Source organism: Pristiophorus japonicus, chromosome 13 (assembly GCF_044704955.1).
Source record: "Pristiophorus japonicus isolate sPriJap1 chromosome 13, sPriJap1.hap1, whole genome shotgun sequence".
In the NCBI taxonomy this organism is placed as follows: Eukaryota; Metazoa; Chordata; class Chondrichthyes; family Pristiophoridae; genus Pristiophorus; species Pristiophorus japonicus.
In genome coordinates, this window is record NC_091989.1 from 53,820,428 (window position 1) to 53,838,380 (window position 17,953).

A 17,953-nucleotide genomic window follows, 5' to 3' on the forward strand; every position below is an offset into this window, starting at 1 on the left:
CTTACCTGTTTTAGCTAAGTCGGCCCATTTCAATATACAAATATGACACCGATTGCCAAGCTAGGTTGTAAATGGTTGGAGTGAATTGCCAGTCACGCTCCGATCATTTCCATGGGCGATAAAGCAGAAGAAACCCAGTCAAGGTAAGTCTTGCATAATTTGTGCAGGGCAGTAGGAGCGGGATTGCTGTTCCGGGCGCCACAAAAATTAATCTGTGCCGCTGTTACCCCATGACCTCCGCCCTCCTCAAACTTCCCTCCCATCCACCCCCCTTGCCCCGCACTTACATGTCGTGGTTATGGTGGTTGTAGATGACGTGGTTGGAGTTGTCGTGGTTGGAGTTGTTGTGATTGTAGGTGTCGTGGTTATAGATGTCGTGGTGGTTGTGGGGCTGGTTGTGGAGACAGTAGTGCTTGTGCTGGTAGTTGTAGAGGCGGTTGTGCTGATTATTGCACAACATACTCTAATTCTGTAGTCAAGACACACGAGGGCAGTATTAGAAGATGATGGGGTGCATTTGAGTCCATTTTGTAAATCACATGTCACAGAGTCAGGTGTTACTGAGATTGGCTGATTGGGGTAGTTAAGGGCTTCACACTGAATGCTATTAAATGAATTATCGGGACCACATAGATTCTCCGGCGACTCTTGATCTCCTCTGTTTGTCATATTTGGTGTAAATGTATTGCTCCAGCTTGACCAATAACCATGACAAGGCTCCACTGTAAAATAAAGAGAAAAACTGATCAACTTATGCAAATGCTTAATAAAAAAAGACTGAAGTGCATTGATATAGTGCCTTTCATGTCCTCACGGTGCCCCAAAGCACTTTACAACCAATGAAGTCCACCTGGGAAGCCACACTGGGCCTCGATTTAACATCACATCCGAAAGATGGGACCTCCGCCAGCACTCCCTCAGTATTGCACAGAAGCGCCAGCCTAGATTATGTGCTCAAGTCCCAGGAGTGAGGCCTGAACCCACAGCTTTCTGATTCAGAGGCAAGAGTGCGACCACTGAGCAAAGGTTGAGAGATGGTGTTATGAAGATATTACTAAAATTGACTGGATTTCTGAGGTAATAGTAACTTCATGTCTCAGGTATAAAATGTAGACTGTTTAACTCTGCTTCCTCTCCACAGATGCTGCCTGACCTGCTGAGATTTCCAGCATTTTCTGTTTTTATTCCAGATTCCAGCATCCGCTGTATTTTGCTTTTGCAGACACTTGTATATTAACTGATCAGTAAAGTACTAAAAACATTTCTACGCTAATGCACAGAATGCTCAAATAGTTTTTTTATTAGTGGTGGTACAAATTGTGAAAATTAACATCTTCACTTGTTCTGATCCAGCAACATTTTGCTCAAAATAATTCACGTGTACAGAAACTGGTGGATTGTAGTACTTTTGAAAAACAAACTAGTTAGTCTGATCATTACATCGCCAATCTTTGTGAATTTGCGTGTCATATTTAACAACATGATTCCAAAAATAAGAATGGCTATTACCTTTTAATGCCAATTACCGAGGTTAATCATTTGGCCTCATCAGTTGCTGTCACTATTGTTTCAACATCAAGGTAAATATTTGAACTTATTACAGCACTGGTATTTTGTGCGAAGGACAGGGGGCCCAAATTTGGCCCACCCGTTTTTTCAGCGCACTCGTCGGAAATCGCCGACTTCCTAGGGTGAAAACGGCGCCAAAAAGATCTCCCCCGATTCTGACAGCTCTGTGGCCTCTCCCATGGCTTGGTGCGACGTGGTCTGGCGAACAGAAAGCAGAGAGTCGGGATAAATGGGTCCTTTTCGGGTTGGAAATCGGTGGTTAGTGGTGTGCCACAGGGATCGGTGCTGGGACCACAACTGTTTACAATATACATAGATGACCTGGAAGAGGGGACAGAGTGTAATGCAACAAAATTTGCAGATGACACTAAGATTAGTGGGAAAGCGGGTTGTGTAGAGGACTCAGAGAGGCTGCCATGAGATTTGGATAGGTTAAGCGAATGGGCTAAGGTTTGACAGATGGAATACAATGTCGGAAAGTGTGAGGTCATCCACCTTGGGGAAAAAAACAGTAAAAGGGAATATTATTTGAATGGGGAGAAATTACATCATGCTGAGGTGCAGAGGGACCTGGGAGTCCTTGTGCTGAATCCCAAAAGGTTAGTTTGCAAGTGCAGCTGGTAATCAGGAAGGCGAATGGAGTGTTGGCCTTCATTGCGAGAGGGATGGAGTACAAAAGCATGGAGGTCCTGCTGCAACTGTATAGGGTATTGGTAAGGCCGCACCTGGAGTACTGCGTGCAGTTTTGGTCACCTTACTTAAGGATATACTGGCTTTGGAAGGGGTACAGAGACGATTCACTAGCCTGATTCCGGAAATGAGGGGGTTACCTTATGATGATAGATTGAGGAGACTGGGTCTTTACTCGTTGGAGTTCAGCAGGATGAGTGGTGATTTTATAGAAACATTTAAATTAATCATGAAAGGGAGAGACAAGATAGAGGCAGAGAGGTTGTTTCCACTGGTAGGGGAGACTAAAACTAGGGGGCACAGCCTCAAAATACGGAGGAGCCAATTTAAAACCGAGTTGAGAAGGAATTTCTTCTCCCATAGGGTTGTGAATCTGTGGAATTCTCTGCCCAAGGAAGCAGTTGAGGCTAGCTCATTGAATGTATTCAAGTCACAGATAGATAGATTTTTAACCAATAAGGGAATTAAGGGTTACGGGGAGAGGGCGGGTAAGTGGAACTGAGTCCACGGCCAGATCAGCCATGATCTTATTGAATGGCGGAGCAGGCTCGAGGGGCTAGATGGCCTACTCCTGTTCCTAATTCTTATGTTCTTATGTTCTTATTAGGGAGCGGAGCTAGGGCCCTGAGCGAAAAACAGTGCCGGCAGCTCAACGCATGCGCACTGGAAGTTTTGCGCATGCGCAGTAGCTCCTGCCCCCAGCCGGAGAGTACTCGGTGAGAAGTCCTCATCGGACAGAAAAGTCCTCGTCGGAGAGAAGTCCTGGAAGTCGTCGAGAAGTCCTGGAAGTCGTCAGAGAGAAGTTGTCGGAGAGAAGTCTTGGAGGTCATCGGAGAGAAGTCATAGAGAGAAGTCCTGGAAGTTGCCGGAGAGAAGTCCTGGAAGTCGTCGGAGAGAAGTCCTGGAAGTCGGCGGAGCCATGTACTTGGAGAGATGTTCTGGAAGTCGCCGGAGAGAAATCCTGGGAGATATCTCCTGGAAGTCGTCGGAAAGATGTCATGGAAGTCGTCAGAGAGAATTCCTGGAAGTCGTCAGAGAGAAGTCCTTGGAGAGAAGTCCTGGAATTAGTTGGAGAGAAGTCCTTGGAGAGAAGTCCTGGAAGTCGTTGGAGAGAAGTAGTCGGAGAGAACTCCTGGATGTTGTCGGAGAGAAGTACTGGAAGTTGTCGGATAGAAGTCGTCAGAGAGAATTCCTGGAAGTCGTCAGAGAGAAGTCGTCAGAGAGAAATCCTGGAAGTCGCCGGAGAGAAGTCCTGGAAATCGTCAGAGAGAAATCCTCGGAGAGTCCTCGAGAGAGTCGGAGTTGGAGAGGAGTCGGAGTCAGCTCACTGACTTCCCGGGCCGAGTTAGGAAGGTAGGACTTAAGTTTTATTTTTTATTTATTATTGATGGTTTTTATGCTTCTTGAATGTTGTCGTAAAGGTGTTTAGTGCTTTGCTAGGTCCTCTCCGCTTCCCTTCGCCCCTCACATCTCTGGCTACCTGCGCTTAATTCTTAACTCTCCGCAAGGGTTTTCTGTGCGGCGACAAGTCGCCACATACGCTGGCCTAAGTTAGTTTGCAGCAAGTTTTAGCTGTCCAAACAGGCTTAAATAGCCAAAACGGACATTGGTGGCTGGTAACACTCCCTTTTGAAAAAAAACCAAAACTAAATAAATCTTAACAAACTCACTTACACTGACACAAATTATATGTGTAGATGAGGATTTTTAAGATTGTATCGTCTGGCCTTAATGGAGTGATCATAACCCCAAAACTTGGCTGGTAACCTGACTGCCCTGTTAAGGCCATCCAAGCAGCTGGTGCCATTTTGAAAGGAGCCTACCACTGAGTGCACAAAGAGCTTACCTGTTTTAGCTAAGTCGGCCCATTTCAATATACAAATATGACACCGATTGCCAAGCTAGGTTGTAAATGGTTGGAGTGAATCGCCAGTCACGCTCCGATCATTTCCATGGGCGATAAAGCAGAAGAAACCCAGTCAAGGTAAGTCTTGCATAATTTGTGCAGGGCAGTAGGAGCGGGATTGCTGTTCCGGGCGCCACAAAAATTAATCTGTGCCGCTGTTACCCCATGACCTCCGCCCTCTTCAAACTTCCCTCCCATCCACCCCCCCTTGCCCCGCACTTACATGTCGTGGTTATGGTGGTTGTAGATGACGTGGTTGGAGTTGTCGTGGTTGGAGTTGTTGTGATTGTAGGTGTCGTGGTTATAGATGTCGTGGTGGTTGTGGGGCTGGTTGTGGAGACAGTAGTGCTTGTGCTGGTAGTTGTAGAGGCGGTTGTGCTGATTATTGCACAACATACTCTAATTCTGTAGTCAAGACACACGAGGGCAGTATTAGAAGATGATGGGGTGCATTTGAGTCCATTTTGTAAATCACATGTCACAGAGTCAGGTGTTACTGAGATTGGCTGATTGGGGTAGTTAAGGGCTTCACACTGAATGCTATTAAATGAATTATCGGGACCACATAGATTCTCCGGCGACTCTTGATCTCCTCTGTTTGTCATATTTGGTGTAAATGTATTGCTCCAGCTTGACCAATAACCATGACAAGGCTCCACTGTAAAATAAAGAGAAAAACTGATCAACTTATGCAAATGCTTAATAAAAAAAGACTGAAGTGCATTGATATAGTGCCTTTCATGTCCTCACGGTGCCCCAAAGCACTTTACAACCAATGAAGTCCACCTGGGAAGCCACACTGGGCCTCGATTTAACATCACATCCGAAAGATGGGACCTCCGCCAGCACTCCCTCAGTATTGCACAGAAGCGCCAGCCTAGATTATGTGCTCAAGTCCCAGGAGTGAGGCCTGAACCCACAGCTTTCTGATTCAGAGGCAAGAGTGCGACCACTGAGCAAAGGTTGAGAGATGGTGTTATGAAGATATTACTAAAATTGACTGGATTTCTGAGGTAATAGTAACTTCATGTCTCAGGTATAAAATGTAGACTGTTTAACTCTGCTTCCTCTCCACAGATGCTGCCTGACCTGCTGAGATTTCCAGCATTTTCTGTTTTTATTCCAGATTCCAGCATCCGCTGTATTTTGCTTTTGCAGACACTTGTATATTAACTGATCCGTAAAGTACTAAAAACATTTCTACGCTAATGCACAGAATGCTCAAATTGTTTTTTTATTAGTGGTGGTACAAATTGTGAAAATTAACATCTTCACTTGTTCTGATCCAGCAACATTTTGCTCAAAATAATTCACGTGTACAGAAACTAGTGGATTGTAGTACTTTTGAAAAACAAACTAGTTAGTCTGATCATTACATCGCCAATCTTTGTGAATTTGCGTGTCATATTTAACAACATGATTCCAAAAATAAGAATGGCTATTACCTTTTAATGCCAATTACCGAGGTTAATCATTTGGCCTCATCAGTTGCTGTCACTATTGTTTCAACATCAAGGTAAATATTTGAACTTATTACAGCACTGGTATTTTGTGCGAAGGACAGGGGGCCCAAATTTGGCCCACCCGTTTTTTCAGCGCACTCGTCGGAAATCGCCGACTTCCGAGGGTGAAAACGGCGCCAAAAAGATCTCCCCCGATTCTGGCAGCTCTGTGGCCTCTCCCATGGCTTGGTGCGACGTGGTCTGGCGAACAGAAAGCAGAGAGTCGGGATAAATGGGTCCTTTTCGGGTTGGAAATCGGTGGTTAGTGGTGTGCCACAGGGATCGGTGCTGGGACCACAACTGTTTACAATATACATAGATGACCTGGAAGAGGGGACAGAGTGTAATGCAACAAAATTTGCAGATGACACTAAGATTAGTGGGAAAGCGGGTTGTGTAGAGGACTCAGAGAGGCTGCCACGAGATTTGGATAGGTTAAGCGAATGGGCTAAGGTTTGACAGATGGAATACAATGTCGGAAAGTGTGAGGTCATCCACCTTGGGGAAAAAAACAGTAAAAGGGAATATTATTTGAATGGGGAGAAATTACATCATGCTGAGGTGCAGAGGGACCTGGGAGTCCTTGTGCTGAATCCCAAAAGGTTAGTTTGCAAGTGCAGCTGGTAATCAGGAAGGCGAATGGAGTGTTGGCCTTCATTGCGAGAGGGATGGAGTACAAAAGCATGGAGGTCCTGCTGCAACTGTATAGGGTATTGGTAAGGCCGCACCTGGAGTACTGCGTGCAGTTTTGGTCACCTTACTTAAGGAAGGATATACTGGCTTTGGAAGGGGTACAGAGACGATTCACTAGCCTGATTCCGGAAATGAGGGGGTTACCTTATGATGATAGATTGAGGAGACTGGGTCTTTACTCGTTGGAGTTCAGCAGGATGAGTGGTGATTTTATAGAAACATTTAAATTAATCATGAAAGGGAGAGACAAGATAGAGGCAGAGAGGTTGTTTCCACTGGTAGGGGAGACTAAAACTAGGGGGCACAGCCTCAAAATACGGAGGAGCCAATTTAAAACCGAGTTGAGAAGGAATTTCTTCTCCCATAGGGTTGTGAATCTGTGGAATTCTCTGCCCAAGGAAGCAGTTGAGGCTAGCTCATTGAATGTATTCAAGTCACAGATAGATAGATTTTTAACCAATAAGGGAATTAAGGGTTACGGGGAGAGGACGGGTAAGTGGAACTGAGTCCACGGCCAGATCAGCCATGATCTTATTGAATGGCGGAGCAGGCTCGAGGGGCTAGATGGCCTACTCCTGTTCCTAATTCTTATGTTCTTATGTTCTTATTAGGGAGCGGAGCTAGGGCCCTGAGCGAAAAACAGTGCCGGCAGCTCAACGCATGCGCACTGGAAGTTTTGCGCATGCGCAGTAGCTCCTGCCCCCAGCCGGAGAGTACTCGGTGAGAAGTCCTCATCGGACAGAAAAGTCCTCGTCGGAGAGAAGTCCTGGAAGTCGTCGAGAAGTCCTGGAAGTCGTCAGAGAGAAGTTGTCGGAGAGAAGTCTTGGAGGTCATCGGAGAGAAGTCATAGAGAGAAGTCCTGGAAGTTGCCGGAGAGAAGTCCTGGAAGTCGTCGGAGAGAAGTCCTGGAAGTCGGTGGAGCCATGTACTTGGAGAGATGTTCTGGAAGTCGCCGGAGAGAAATCCTGGGAGATATCTCCTGGAAGTCGTCGGAAAGATGTCATGGAAGTCGTCAGAGAGAATTCCTGGAAGTCGTCAGAGAGAAGTCCTTGGAGAGAAGTCCTGGAATTAGTCGGAGAGAAGTCCTTGGAGAGAAGTCCTGGAAGTCGTTGGAGAGAAGTAGTCGGAGAGAACTCCTGGATGTTGTCGGAGAGAAGTACTGGAAGTTGTCGGATAGAAGTCGTCAGAGAGAATTCCTGGAAGTCGTCAGAGAGAAGTCGTCAGAGAGAAGTCCTGGAAGTCGCCGGAGAGAAGTCCTGGAAATCGTCAGAGAGAAATCCTCGGAGAGTCCTCGAGAGAGTCGGAGTTGGAGAGGAGTCGGAGTCAGCTCACTGACTTCCCGGGCCGAGTTAGGAAGGTAGGACTTAAGTTTTATTTTTTATTTATTATTGATGGTTTTTATGCTTCTTGAATGTTGTTGTAAAGGTGTTTAGTGCTTTGCTAGGTCCTCTCCGCTTCCCTTCGCCCCTCACATCTCTGGCTACCTGCGCTTAACTCTCCGCAAGGGTTTTCTGTGCGGCGACAAGTCGCCACATACGCTGGCCTAAGTTAGTTTGGAGCAAGTTTTAGCTGTCCAAACAGGCTTAAATAGCCAAAACGGACATTGGTGGCTGGTAACACTCCCTTTTGAAAAAAAACCAAAACTAAATAAATCTTAACAAACTCACTTACACTGACACAAATTATATGTGCAGATGAGGATTTTTAAGATTGTATCGTCTGGCCTTAATGGAGTGATCATAACCCCAAAACTTGGCTGGTAACCTGACTGCCCTGTTAAGGCCATCCAAGCAGCTGGTGCCATTTTGAAAGGAGCTTACCACTGAGTGCACAAAGAGCTTACCTGTTTTAGCTAAGTCGGCCCATTTCAATATACAAATTATGACACCGATTGCCAAGCTAGGTTGTAAATGGTTGGAGTGAATCGCCAGTCACGCTCCGATCATTTCCATGGGCGATAAAGCAGAAGAAACCCAGTCAAGGTAAGTCTTGCATAATTTGTGCAGGGCAGTAGGAGCGGGATTGCTGTTCCGGGCGCCACAAAAATTAATCTGTGCCGCTGTTACCCCATGACCTCCGCCCTCCTCAAACTTCCCTCCCATCCACCCCCCTTGCCCCGCACTTACATGTCGTGGTTATGGTGGTTGTAGATGACGTGGTTGGAGTTGTCGTGGTTGGAGTTGTTGTGATTGTAGGTGTCGTGGTTATAGATGTCGTGGTGGTTGTGGGGCTGGTGGTGGAGACAGTAGTGCTTGTGCTGGTAGTTGTAGAGGCGGTTGTGCTGATTATTGCACAACATACTCTAATTCTGTAGTCAAGACACACGAGGGCAGTATTAGAAGATGATGGGGTGCATTTGAGTCCATTTTGTAAATCACATGTCACAGAGTCAGGTGTTACTGAGATTGGCTGATTGGGGTATTTAAGGGCTTCACACTGAATGCTATTAAATGAATTATCGGGACCACATAGATTCTCCGGCGACTCTTGATCTCCTCTGTTTGTCATATTTGGTGTAAATGTATTGCTCCAGCTTGACCAATAACCATGACAAGGCTCCACTGTAAAATAAAGAGAAAAACTGATCAACTTATGCAAATGCTTAATAAAAAAAGACTGAAGTGCATTCATATACTGCCTTTCATGTCCTCACGGTGCCCCAAAGCACTTTACAACCAATGAAGTCCACCTGGGAAGCCACACTGGGCCTCGATTTAACATCACATCCGAAAGATGGGACCTTCGCCAGTGAAGCACTCCCTCAGTATTGCACAGAAGCGCCAGCCTAGATTACGTGCTCAAGTCCCAGGAGTGAGGCCTGAACCCACAGCTTTCTGATTCAGAGGCAAGAGTGCGACCACTGAGCAAAGGTTGAGAGATGGTGTTATGAAGATATTACTAAAATTGACTGGATTTCTGAGGTAATAGTAACTTCATGTCTCAGGTATAAAATGTAGACTGTTTAACTCTGCTTCCTCTCCACAGATGCTGCCTGACCTGCTGAGATTTCCAGCATTTTCTGTTTTTATTCCAGATTCCAGCATCCGCTGTATTTTGCTTTTGCAGACACTTGTATATTAACTGATCCGTAAAGTACTAAAAACATTTCTACGCTAATGCACAGAATGCTCAAATTGTTTTTTTATTAGTGGTGGTACAAATTGTGAAAATTAACATCTTCACTTGTTCTGATCCAGCAACATTTTGCTCAAAATAATTCACGTGTACAGAAACTAGTGGATTGTAGTACTTTTGAAAAACAAACTAGTTAGTCTGATCATTACATCGCCAATCTTTGTGAATTTGCGTGTCATATTTAACAACATGATTCCAAAAATAAGAATGGCTATTACCTTTTAATGCCAATTACCGAGGTTAATCATTTGGCCTCATCAGTTGCTGTCACTATTGTTTCAACATCAAGGTAAATATTTGAACTTATTACAGCACTGGTATTTTGTGCGAAGGACAGGGGGCCCAAATTTGGCCCACCCGTTTTTTCAGCGCACTCGTCGGAAATCGCCGACTTCCGAGGGTGAAAACGGCGCCAAAAAGATCTCCCCCGATTCTGGCAGCTCTGTGGCCTCTCCCATGGCTTGGTGCGACGTGGTCTGGCGAACAGAAAGCAGAGAGTCGGGATAAATGGGTCCTTTTCGGGTTGGAAATCGGTGGTTAGTGGTGTGCCACAGGGATCGGTGCTGGGACCACAACTGTTTACAATATACATAGATGACCTGGAAGAGGGGACAGAGTGTAATGCAACAAAATTTGCAGATGACACTAAGATTAGTGGGAAAGCGGGTTGTGTAGAGGACTCAGAGAGGCTGCCACGAGATTTGGATAGGTTAAGCGAATGGGCTAAGGTTTGACAGATGGAATACAATGTCGGAAAGTGTGAGGTCATCCACCTTGGGGAAAAAAACAGTAAAAGGGAATATTATTTGAATGGGGAGAAATTACATCATGCTGAGGTGCAGAGGGACCTGGGAGTCCTTGTGCTGAATCCCAAAAGGTTAGTTTGCAAGTGCAGCTGGTAATCAGGAAGGCGAATGGAGTGTTGGCCTTCATTGCGAGAGGGATGGAGTACAAAAGCATGGAGGTCCTGCTGCAACTGTATAGGGTATTGGTAAGGCCGCACCTGGAGTACTGCGTGCAGTTTTGGTCACCTTACTTAAGGAAGGATATACTGGCTTTGGAAGGGGTACAGAGACGATTCACTAGCCTGATTCCGGAAATGAGGGGGTTACCTTATGATGATAGATTGAGGAGACTGGGTCTTTACTCGTTGGAGTTCAGCAGGATGAGTGGTGATTTTATAGAAACATTTAAATTAATCATGAAAGGGAGAGACAAGATAGAGGCAGAGAGGTTGTTTCCACTGGTAGGGGAGACTAAAACTAGGGGGCACAGCCTCAAAATACGGAGGAGCCAATTTAAAACCGAGTTGAGAAGGAATTTCTTCTCCCATAGGGTTGTGAATCTGTGGAATTCTCTGCCCAAGGAAGCAGTTGAGGCTAGCTCATTGAATGTATTCAAGTCACAGATAGATAGATTTTTAACCAATAAGGGAATTAAGGGTTACGGGGAGAGGACGGGTAAGTGGAACTGAGTCCACGGCCAGATCAGCCATGATCTTATTGAATGGCGGAGCAGGCTCGAGGGGCTAGATGGCCTACTCCTGTTCCTAATTCTTATGTTCTTATGTTCTTATTAGGGAGCGGAGCTAGGGCCCTGAGCGAAAAACAGTGCCGGCAGCTCAACGCATGCGCACTGGAAGTTTTGCGCATGCGCAGTAGCTCCTGCCCCCAGCCGGAGAGTACTCGGTGAGAAGTCCTCATCGGACAGAAAAGTCCTCGTCGGAGAGAAGTCCTGGAAGTCGTCGAGAAGTCCTGGAAGTCGTCAGAGAGAAGTTGTCGGAGAGAAGTCTTGGAGGTCATCGGAGAGAAGTCATAGAGAGAAGTCCTGGAAGTTGCCGGAGAGAAGTCCTGGAAGTCGTCGGAGAGAAGTCCTGGAAGTCGGCGGAGCCATGTACTTGGAGAGATGTTCTGGAAGTCGCCGGAGAGAAATCCTGGGAGATATCTCCTGGAAGTCGTCGGAAAGATGTCATGGAAGTCGTCAGAGAGAATTCCTGGAAGTCGTCAGAGAGAAGTCCTTGGAGAGAAGTCCTGGAATTAGTTGGAGAGAAGTCCTTGGAGAGAAGTCCTGGATGTTGTCGGAGAGAAGTACTGGAAGTTGTCGGATAGAAGTCGTCAGAGAGAATTCCTGGAAGTCGTCAGAGAGAAGTCGTCAGAGAGAAATCCTGGAAGTCGCCGGAGAGAAGTCCTGGAAATCGTCAGAGAGAAATCCTCGGAGAGTCCTCGAGAGAGTCGGAGTTGGAGAGGAGTCGGAGTCAGCTCACTGACTTCCCGGGCCGAGTTAGGAAGGTAGGACTTAAGTTTTATTTTTTATTTATTATTGATGGTTTTTATGCTTCTTGAATGTTGTCGTAAAGGTGTTTAGTGCTTTGCTAGGTCCTCTCCGCTTCCCTTCGCCCCTCACATCTCTGGCTACCTGCGCTTAATTCTTAACTCTCCGCAAGGGTTTTCTGTGCGGCGACAAGTCGCCACATACGCTGGCCTAAGTTAGTTTGCAGCAAGTTTTAGCTGTCCAAACAGGCTTAAATAGCCAAAACGGACATTGGTGGCTGGTAACACTCCCTTTTGAAAAAAAACCAAAACTAAATAAATCTTAACAAACTCACTTACACTGACACAAATTATATGTGCAGATGAGGATTTTTAAGATTGTATCGTCTGGCCTTAATGGAGTGATCATAACCCCAAAACTTGGCTGGTAACCTGACTGCCCTGTTAAGGCCATCCAAGCAGCTGGTGCCATTTTGAAAGGAGCCTACCACTGAGTGCACAAAGAGCTTACCTGTTTTAGCTAAGTCGGCCCATTTCAATATACAAATATGACACCGATTGCCAAGCTAGGTTGTAAATGGTTGGAGTGAATTGCCAGTCACGCTCCGATCATTTCCATGGGCGATAAAGCAGAAGAAACCCAGTCAAGGTAAGTCTTGCATAATTTGTGCAGGGCAGTAGGAGCGGGATTGCTGTTCCGGGCGCCACAAAAATTAATCTGTGCCGCTGTTACCCCATGACCTCCGCCCTCCTCAAACTTCCCTCCCATCCACCCCCCTTGCCCCGCACTTACATGTCGTGGTTATGGTGGTTGTAGATGACGTGGTTGGAGTTGTCGTGGTTGGAGTTGTTGTGATTGTAGGTGTCGTGGTTATAGATGTCGTGGTGGTTGTGGGGCTGGTTGTGGAGACAGTAGTGCTTGTGCTGGTAGTTGTAGAGGCGGTTGTGCTGATTATTGCACAACATACTCTAATTCTGTAGTCAAGACACACGAGGGCAGTATTAGAAGATGATGGGGTGCATTTGAGTCCATTTTGTAAATCACATGTCACAGAGTCAGGTGTTACTGAGATTGGCTGATTGGGGTAGTTAAGGGCTTCACACTGAATGCTATTAAATGAATTATCGGGACCACATAGATTCTCCGGCGACTCTTGATCTCCTCTGTTTGTCATATTTGGTGTAAATGTATTGCTCCAGCTTGACCAATAACCATGACAAGGCTCCACTGTAAAATAAAGAGAAAAACTGATCAACTTATGCAAATGCTTAATAAAAAAAGACTGAAGTGCATTGATATAGTGCCTTTCATGTCCTCACGGTGCCCCAAAGCACTTTACAACCAATGAAGTCCACCTGGGAAGCCACACTGGGCCTCGATTTAACATCACATCCGAAAGATGGGACCTCCGCCAGCACTCCCTCAGTATTGCACAGAAGCGCCAGCCTAGATTATGTGCTCAAGTCCCAGGAGTGAGGCCTGAACCCACAGCTTTCTGATTCAGAGGCAAGAGTGCGACCACTGAGCAAAGGTTGAGAGATGGTGTTATGAAGATATTACTAAAATTGACTGGATTTCTGAGGTAATAGTAACTTCATGTCTCAGGTATAAAATGTAGACTGTTTAACTCTGCTTCCTCTCCACAGATGCTGCCTGACCTGCTGAGATTTCCAGCATTTTCTGTTTTTATTCCAGATTCCAGCATCCGCTGTATTTTGCTTTTGCAGACACTTGTATATTAACTGATCAGTAAAGTACTAAAAACATTTCTACGCTAATGCACAGAATGCTCAAATAGTTTTTTTATTAGTGGTGGTACAAATTGTGAAAATTAACATCTTCACTTGTTCTGATCCAGCAACATTTTGCTCAAAATAATTCACGTGTACAGAAACTGGTGGATTGTAGTACTTTTGAAAAACAAACTAGTTAGTCTGATCATTACATCGCCAATCTTTGTGAATTTGCGTGTCATATTTAACAACATGATTCCAAAAATAAGAATGGCTATTACCTTTTAATGCCAATTACCGAGGTTAATCATTTGGCCTCATCAGTTGCTGTCACTATTGTTTCAACATCAAGGTAAATATTTGAACTTATTACAGCACTGGTATTTTGTGCGAAGGACAGGGGGCCCAAATTTGGCCCACCCGTTTTTTCAGCGCACTCGTCGGAAATCGCCGACTTCCTAGGGTGAAAACGGCGCCAAAAAGATCTCCCCCGATTCTGACAGCTCTGTGGCCTCTCCCATGGCTTGGTGCGACGTGGTCTGGCGAACAGAAAGCAGAGAGTCGGGATAAATGGGTCCTTTTCGGGTTGGAAATCGGTGGTTAGTGGTGTGCCACAGGGATCGGTGCTGGGACCACAACTGTTTACAATATACATAGATGACCTGGAAGAGGGGACAGAGTGTAATGCAACAAAATTTGCAGATGACACTAAGATTAGTGGGAAAGCGGGTTGTGTAGAGGACTCAGAGAGGCTGCCACGAGATTTGGATAGGTTAAGCGAATGGGCTAAGGTTTGACAGATGGAATACAATGTCGGAAAGTGTGAGGTCATCCACCTTGGGGAAAAAAACAGTAAAAGGGAATATTATTTGAATGGGGAGAAATTACATCATGCTGAGGTGCAGAGGGACCTGGGAGTCCTTGTGCTGAATCCCAAAAGGTTAGTTTGCAAGTGCAGCTGGTAATCAGGAAGGCGAATGGAGTGTTGGCCTTCATTGCGAGAGGGATGGAGTACAAAAGCATGGAGGTCCTGCTGCAACTGTATAGGGTATTGGTAAGGCCGCACCTGGAGTACTGCGTGCAGTTTTGGTCACCTTACTTAAGGATATACTGGCTTTGGAAGGGGTACAGAGACGATTCACTAGCCTGATTCCGGAAATGAGGGGGTTACCTTATGATGATAGATTGAGGAGACTGGGTCTTTACTCGTTGGAGTTCAGCAGGATGAGTGGTGATTTTATAGAAACATTTAAATTAATCATGAAAGGGAGAGACAAGATAGAGGCAGAGAGGTTGTTTCCACTGGTAGGGGAGACTAAAACTAGGGGGCACAGCCTCAAAATACGGAGGAGCCAATTTAAAACCGAGTTGAGAAGGAATTTCTTCTCCCATAGGGTTGTGAATCTGTGGAATTCTCTGCCCAAGGAAGCAGTTGAGGCTAGCTCATTGAATGTATTCAAGTCACAGATAGATAGATTTTTAACCAATAAGGGAATTAAGGGTTACGGGGAGAGGGCGGGTAAGTGGAACTGAGTCCACGGCCAGATCAGCCATGATCTTATTGAATGGCGGAGCAGGCTCGAGGGGCTAGATGGCCTACTCCTGTTCCTAATTCTTATGTTCTTATGTTCTTATTAGGGAGCGGAGCTAGGGCCCTGAGCGAAAAACAGTGCCGGCAGCTCAACGCATGCGCACTGGAAGTTTTGCGCATGCGCAGTAGCTCCTGCCCCCAGCCGGAGAGTACTCGGTGAGAAGTCCTCATCGGACAGAAAAGTCCTCGTCGGAGAGAAGTCCTGGAAGTCGTCGAGAAGTCCTGGAAGTCGTCAGAGAGAAGTTGTCGGAGAGAAGTCTTGGAGGTCATCGGAGAGAAGTCATAGAGAGAAGTCCTGGAAGTTGCCGGAGAGAAGTCCTGGAAGTCGTCGGAGAGAAGTCCTGGAAGTCGGCGGAGCCATGTACTTGGAGAGATGTTCTGGAAGTCGCCGGAGAGAAATCCTGGGAGATATCTCCTGGAAGTCGTCGGAAAGATGTCATGGAAGTCGTCAGAGAGAATTCCTGGAAGTCGTCAGAGAGAAGTCCTTGGAGAGAAGTCCTGGAATTAGTTGGAGAGAAGTCCTTGGAGAGAAGTCCTGGAAGTCGTTGGAGAGAAGTAGTCGGAGAGAACTCCTGGATGTTGTCGGAGAGAAGTACTGGAAGTTGTCGGATAGAAGTCGTCAGAGAGAATTCCTGGAAGTCGTCAGAGAGAAGTCGTCAGAGAGAAATCCTGGAAGTCGCCGGAGAGAAGTCCTGGAAATCGTCAGAGAGAAATCCTCGGAGAGTCCTCGAGAGAGTCGGAGTTGGAGAGGAGTCGGAGTCAGCTCACTGACTTCCCGGGCCGAGTTAGGAAGGTAGGACTTAAGTTTTATTTTTTATTTATTATTGATGGTTTTTATGCTTCTTGAATGTTGTCGTAAAGGTGTTTAGTGCTTTGCTAGGTCCTCTCCGCTTCCCTTCGCCCCTCACATCTCTGGCTACCTGCGCTTAATTCTTAACTCTCCGCAAGGGTTTTCTGTGCGGCGACAAGTCGCCACATACGCTGGCCTAAGTTAGTTTGCAGCAAGTTTTAGCTGTCCAAACAGGCTTAAATAGCCAAAACGGACATTGGTGGCTGGTAACACTCCCTTTTGAAAAAAAACCAAAACTAAATAAATCTTAACAAACTCACTTACACTGACACAAATTATATGTGTAGATGAGGATTTTTAAGATTGTATCGTCTGGCCTTAATGGAGTGATCATAACCCCAAAACTTGGCTGGTAACCTGACTGCCCTGTTAAGGCCATCCAAGCAGCTGGTGCCATTTTGAAAGGAGCCTACCACTGAGTGCACAAAGAGCTTACCTGTTTTAGCTAAGTCGGCCCATTTCAATATACAAATATGACACCGATTGCCAAGCTAGGTTGTAAATGGTTGGAGTGAATCGCCAGTCACGCTCCGATCATTTCCATGGGCGATAAAGCAGAAGAAACCCAGTCAAGGTAAGTCTTGCATAATTTGTGCAGGGCAGTAGGAGCGGGATTGCTGTTCCGGGCGCCACAAAAATTAATCTGTGCCGCTGTTACCCCATGACCTCCGCCCTCTTCAAACTTCCCTCCCATCCACCCCCCCTTGCCCCGCACTTACATGTCGTGGTTATGGTGGTTGTAGATGACGTGGTTGGAGTTGTCGTGGTTGGAGTTGTTGTGATTGTAGGTGTCGTGGTTATAGATGTCGTGGTGGTTGTGGGGCTGGTTGTGGAGACAGTAGTGCTTGTGCTGGTAGTTGTAGAGGCGGTTGTGCTGATTATTGCACAACATACTCTAATTCTGTAGTCAAGACACACGAGGGCAGTATTAGAAGATGATGGGGTGCATTTGAGTCCATTTTGTAAATCACATGTCACAGAGTCAGGTGTTACTGAGATTGGCTGATTGGGGTAGTTAAGGGCTTCACACTGAATGCTATTAAATGAATTATCGGGACCACATAGATTCTCCGGCGACTCTTGATCTCCTCTGTTTGTCATATTTGGTGTAAATGTATTGCTCCAGCTTGACCAATAACCATGACAAGGCTCCACTGTAAAATAAAGAGAAAAACTGATCAACTTATGCAAATGCTTAATAAAAAAAGACTGAAGTGCATTGATATAGTGCCTTTCATGTCCTCACGGTGCCCCAAAGCACTTTACAACCAATGAAGTCCACCTGGGAAGCCACACTGGGCCTCGATTTAACATCACATCCGAAAGATGGGACCTCCGCCAGCACTCCCTCAGTATTGCACAGAAGCGCCAGCCTAGATTATGTGCTCAAGTCCCAGGAGTGAGGCCTGAACCCACAGCTTTCTGATTCAGAGGCAAGAGTGCGACCACTGAGCAAAGGTTGAGAGATGGTGTTATGAAGATATTACTAAAATTGACTGGATTTCTGAGGTAATAGTAACTTCATGTCTCAGGTATAAAATGTAGACTGTTTAACTCTGCTTCCTCTCCACAGATGCTGCCTGACCTGCTGAGATTTCCAGCATTTTCTGTTTTTATTCCAGATTCCAGCATCCGCTGTATTTTGCTTTTGCAGACACTTGTATATTAACTGATCCGTAAAGTACTAAAAACATTTCTACGCTAATGCACAGAATGCTCAAATTGTTTTTTTATTAGTGGTGGTACAAATTGTGAAAATTAACATCTTCACTTGTTCTGATCCAGCAACATTTTGCTCAAAATAATTCACGTGTACAGAAACTAGTGGATTGTAGTACTTTTGAAAAACAAACTAGTTAGTCTGATCATTACATCGCCAATCTTTGTGAATTTGCGTGTCATATTTAACAACATGATTCCAAAAATAAGAATGGCTATTACCTTTTAATGCCAATTACCGAGGTTAATCATTTGGCCTCATCAGTTGCTGTCACTATTGTTTCAACATCAAGG

General features: G+C 45.7%; 1 protein-coding gene across 1 annotated transcript in view; it reads right to left on the bottom strand.

The window, feature by feature from the left end:
- The window catches only part of LOC139278099 (mucin-2-like), a 169,522-nt gene that overhangs the window by 51,782 nt on the left and 99,787 nt on the right, over positions 1-17,953 (bottom strand). Inside the window, exons 32-36 of the mRNA XM_070896758.1 lie at positions 16,660-17,094; positions 12,559-12,993; positions 8,487-8,921; positions 4,389-4,823; positions 288-722 (exon numbers count right to left, since the gene is read on the bottom strand). Coding sequence (XP_070752859.1) covers positions 288-722; positions 4,389-4,823; positions 8,487-8,921; positions 12,559-12,993; positions 16,660-17,094 — 2,175 coding nt within the window. The remainder of the gene's footprint in view (positions 1-287; positions 723-4,388; positions 4,824-8,486; positions 8,922-12,558; positions 12,994-16,659; positions 17,095-17,953) is intronic.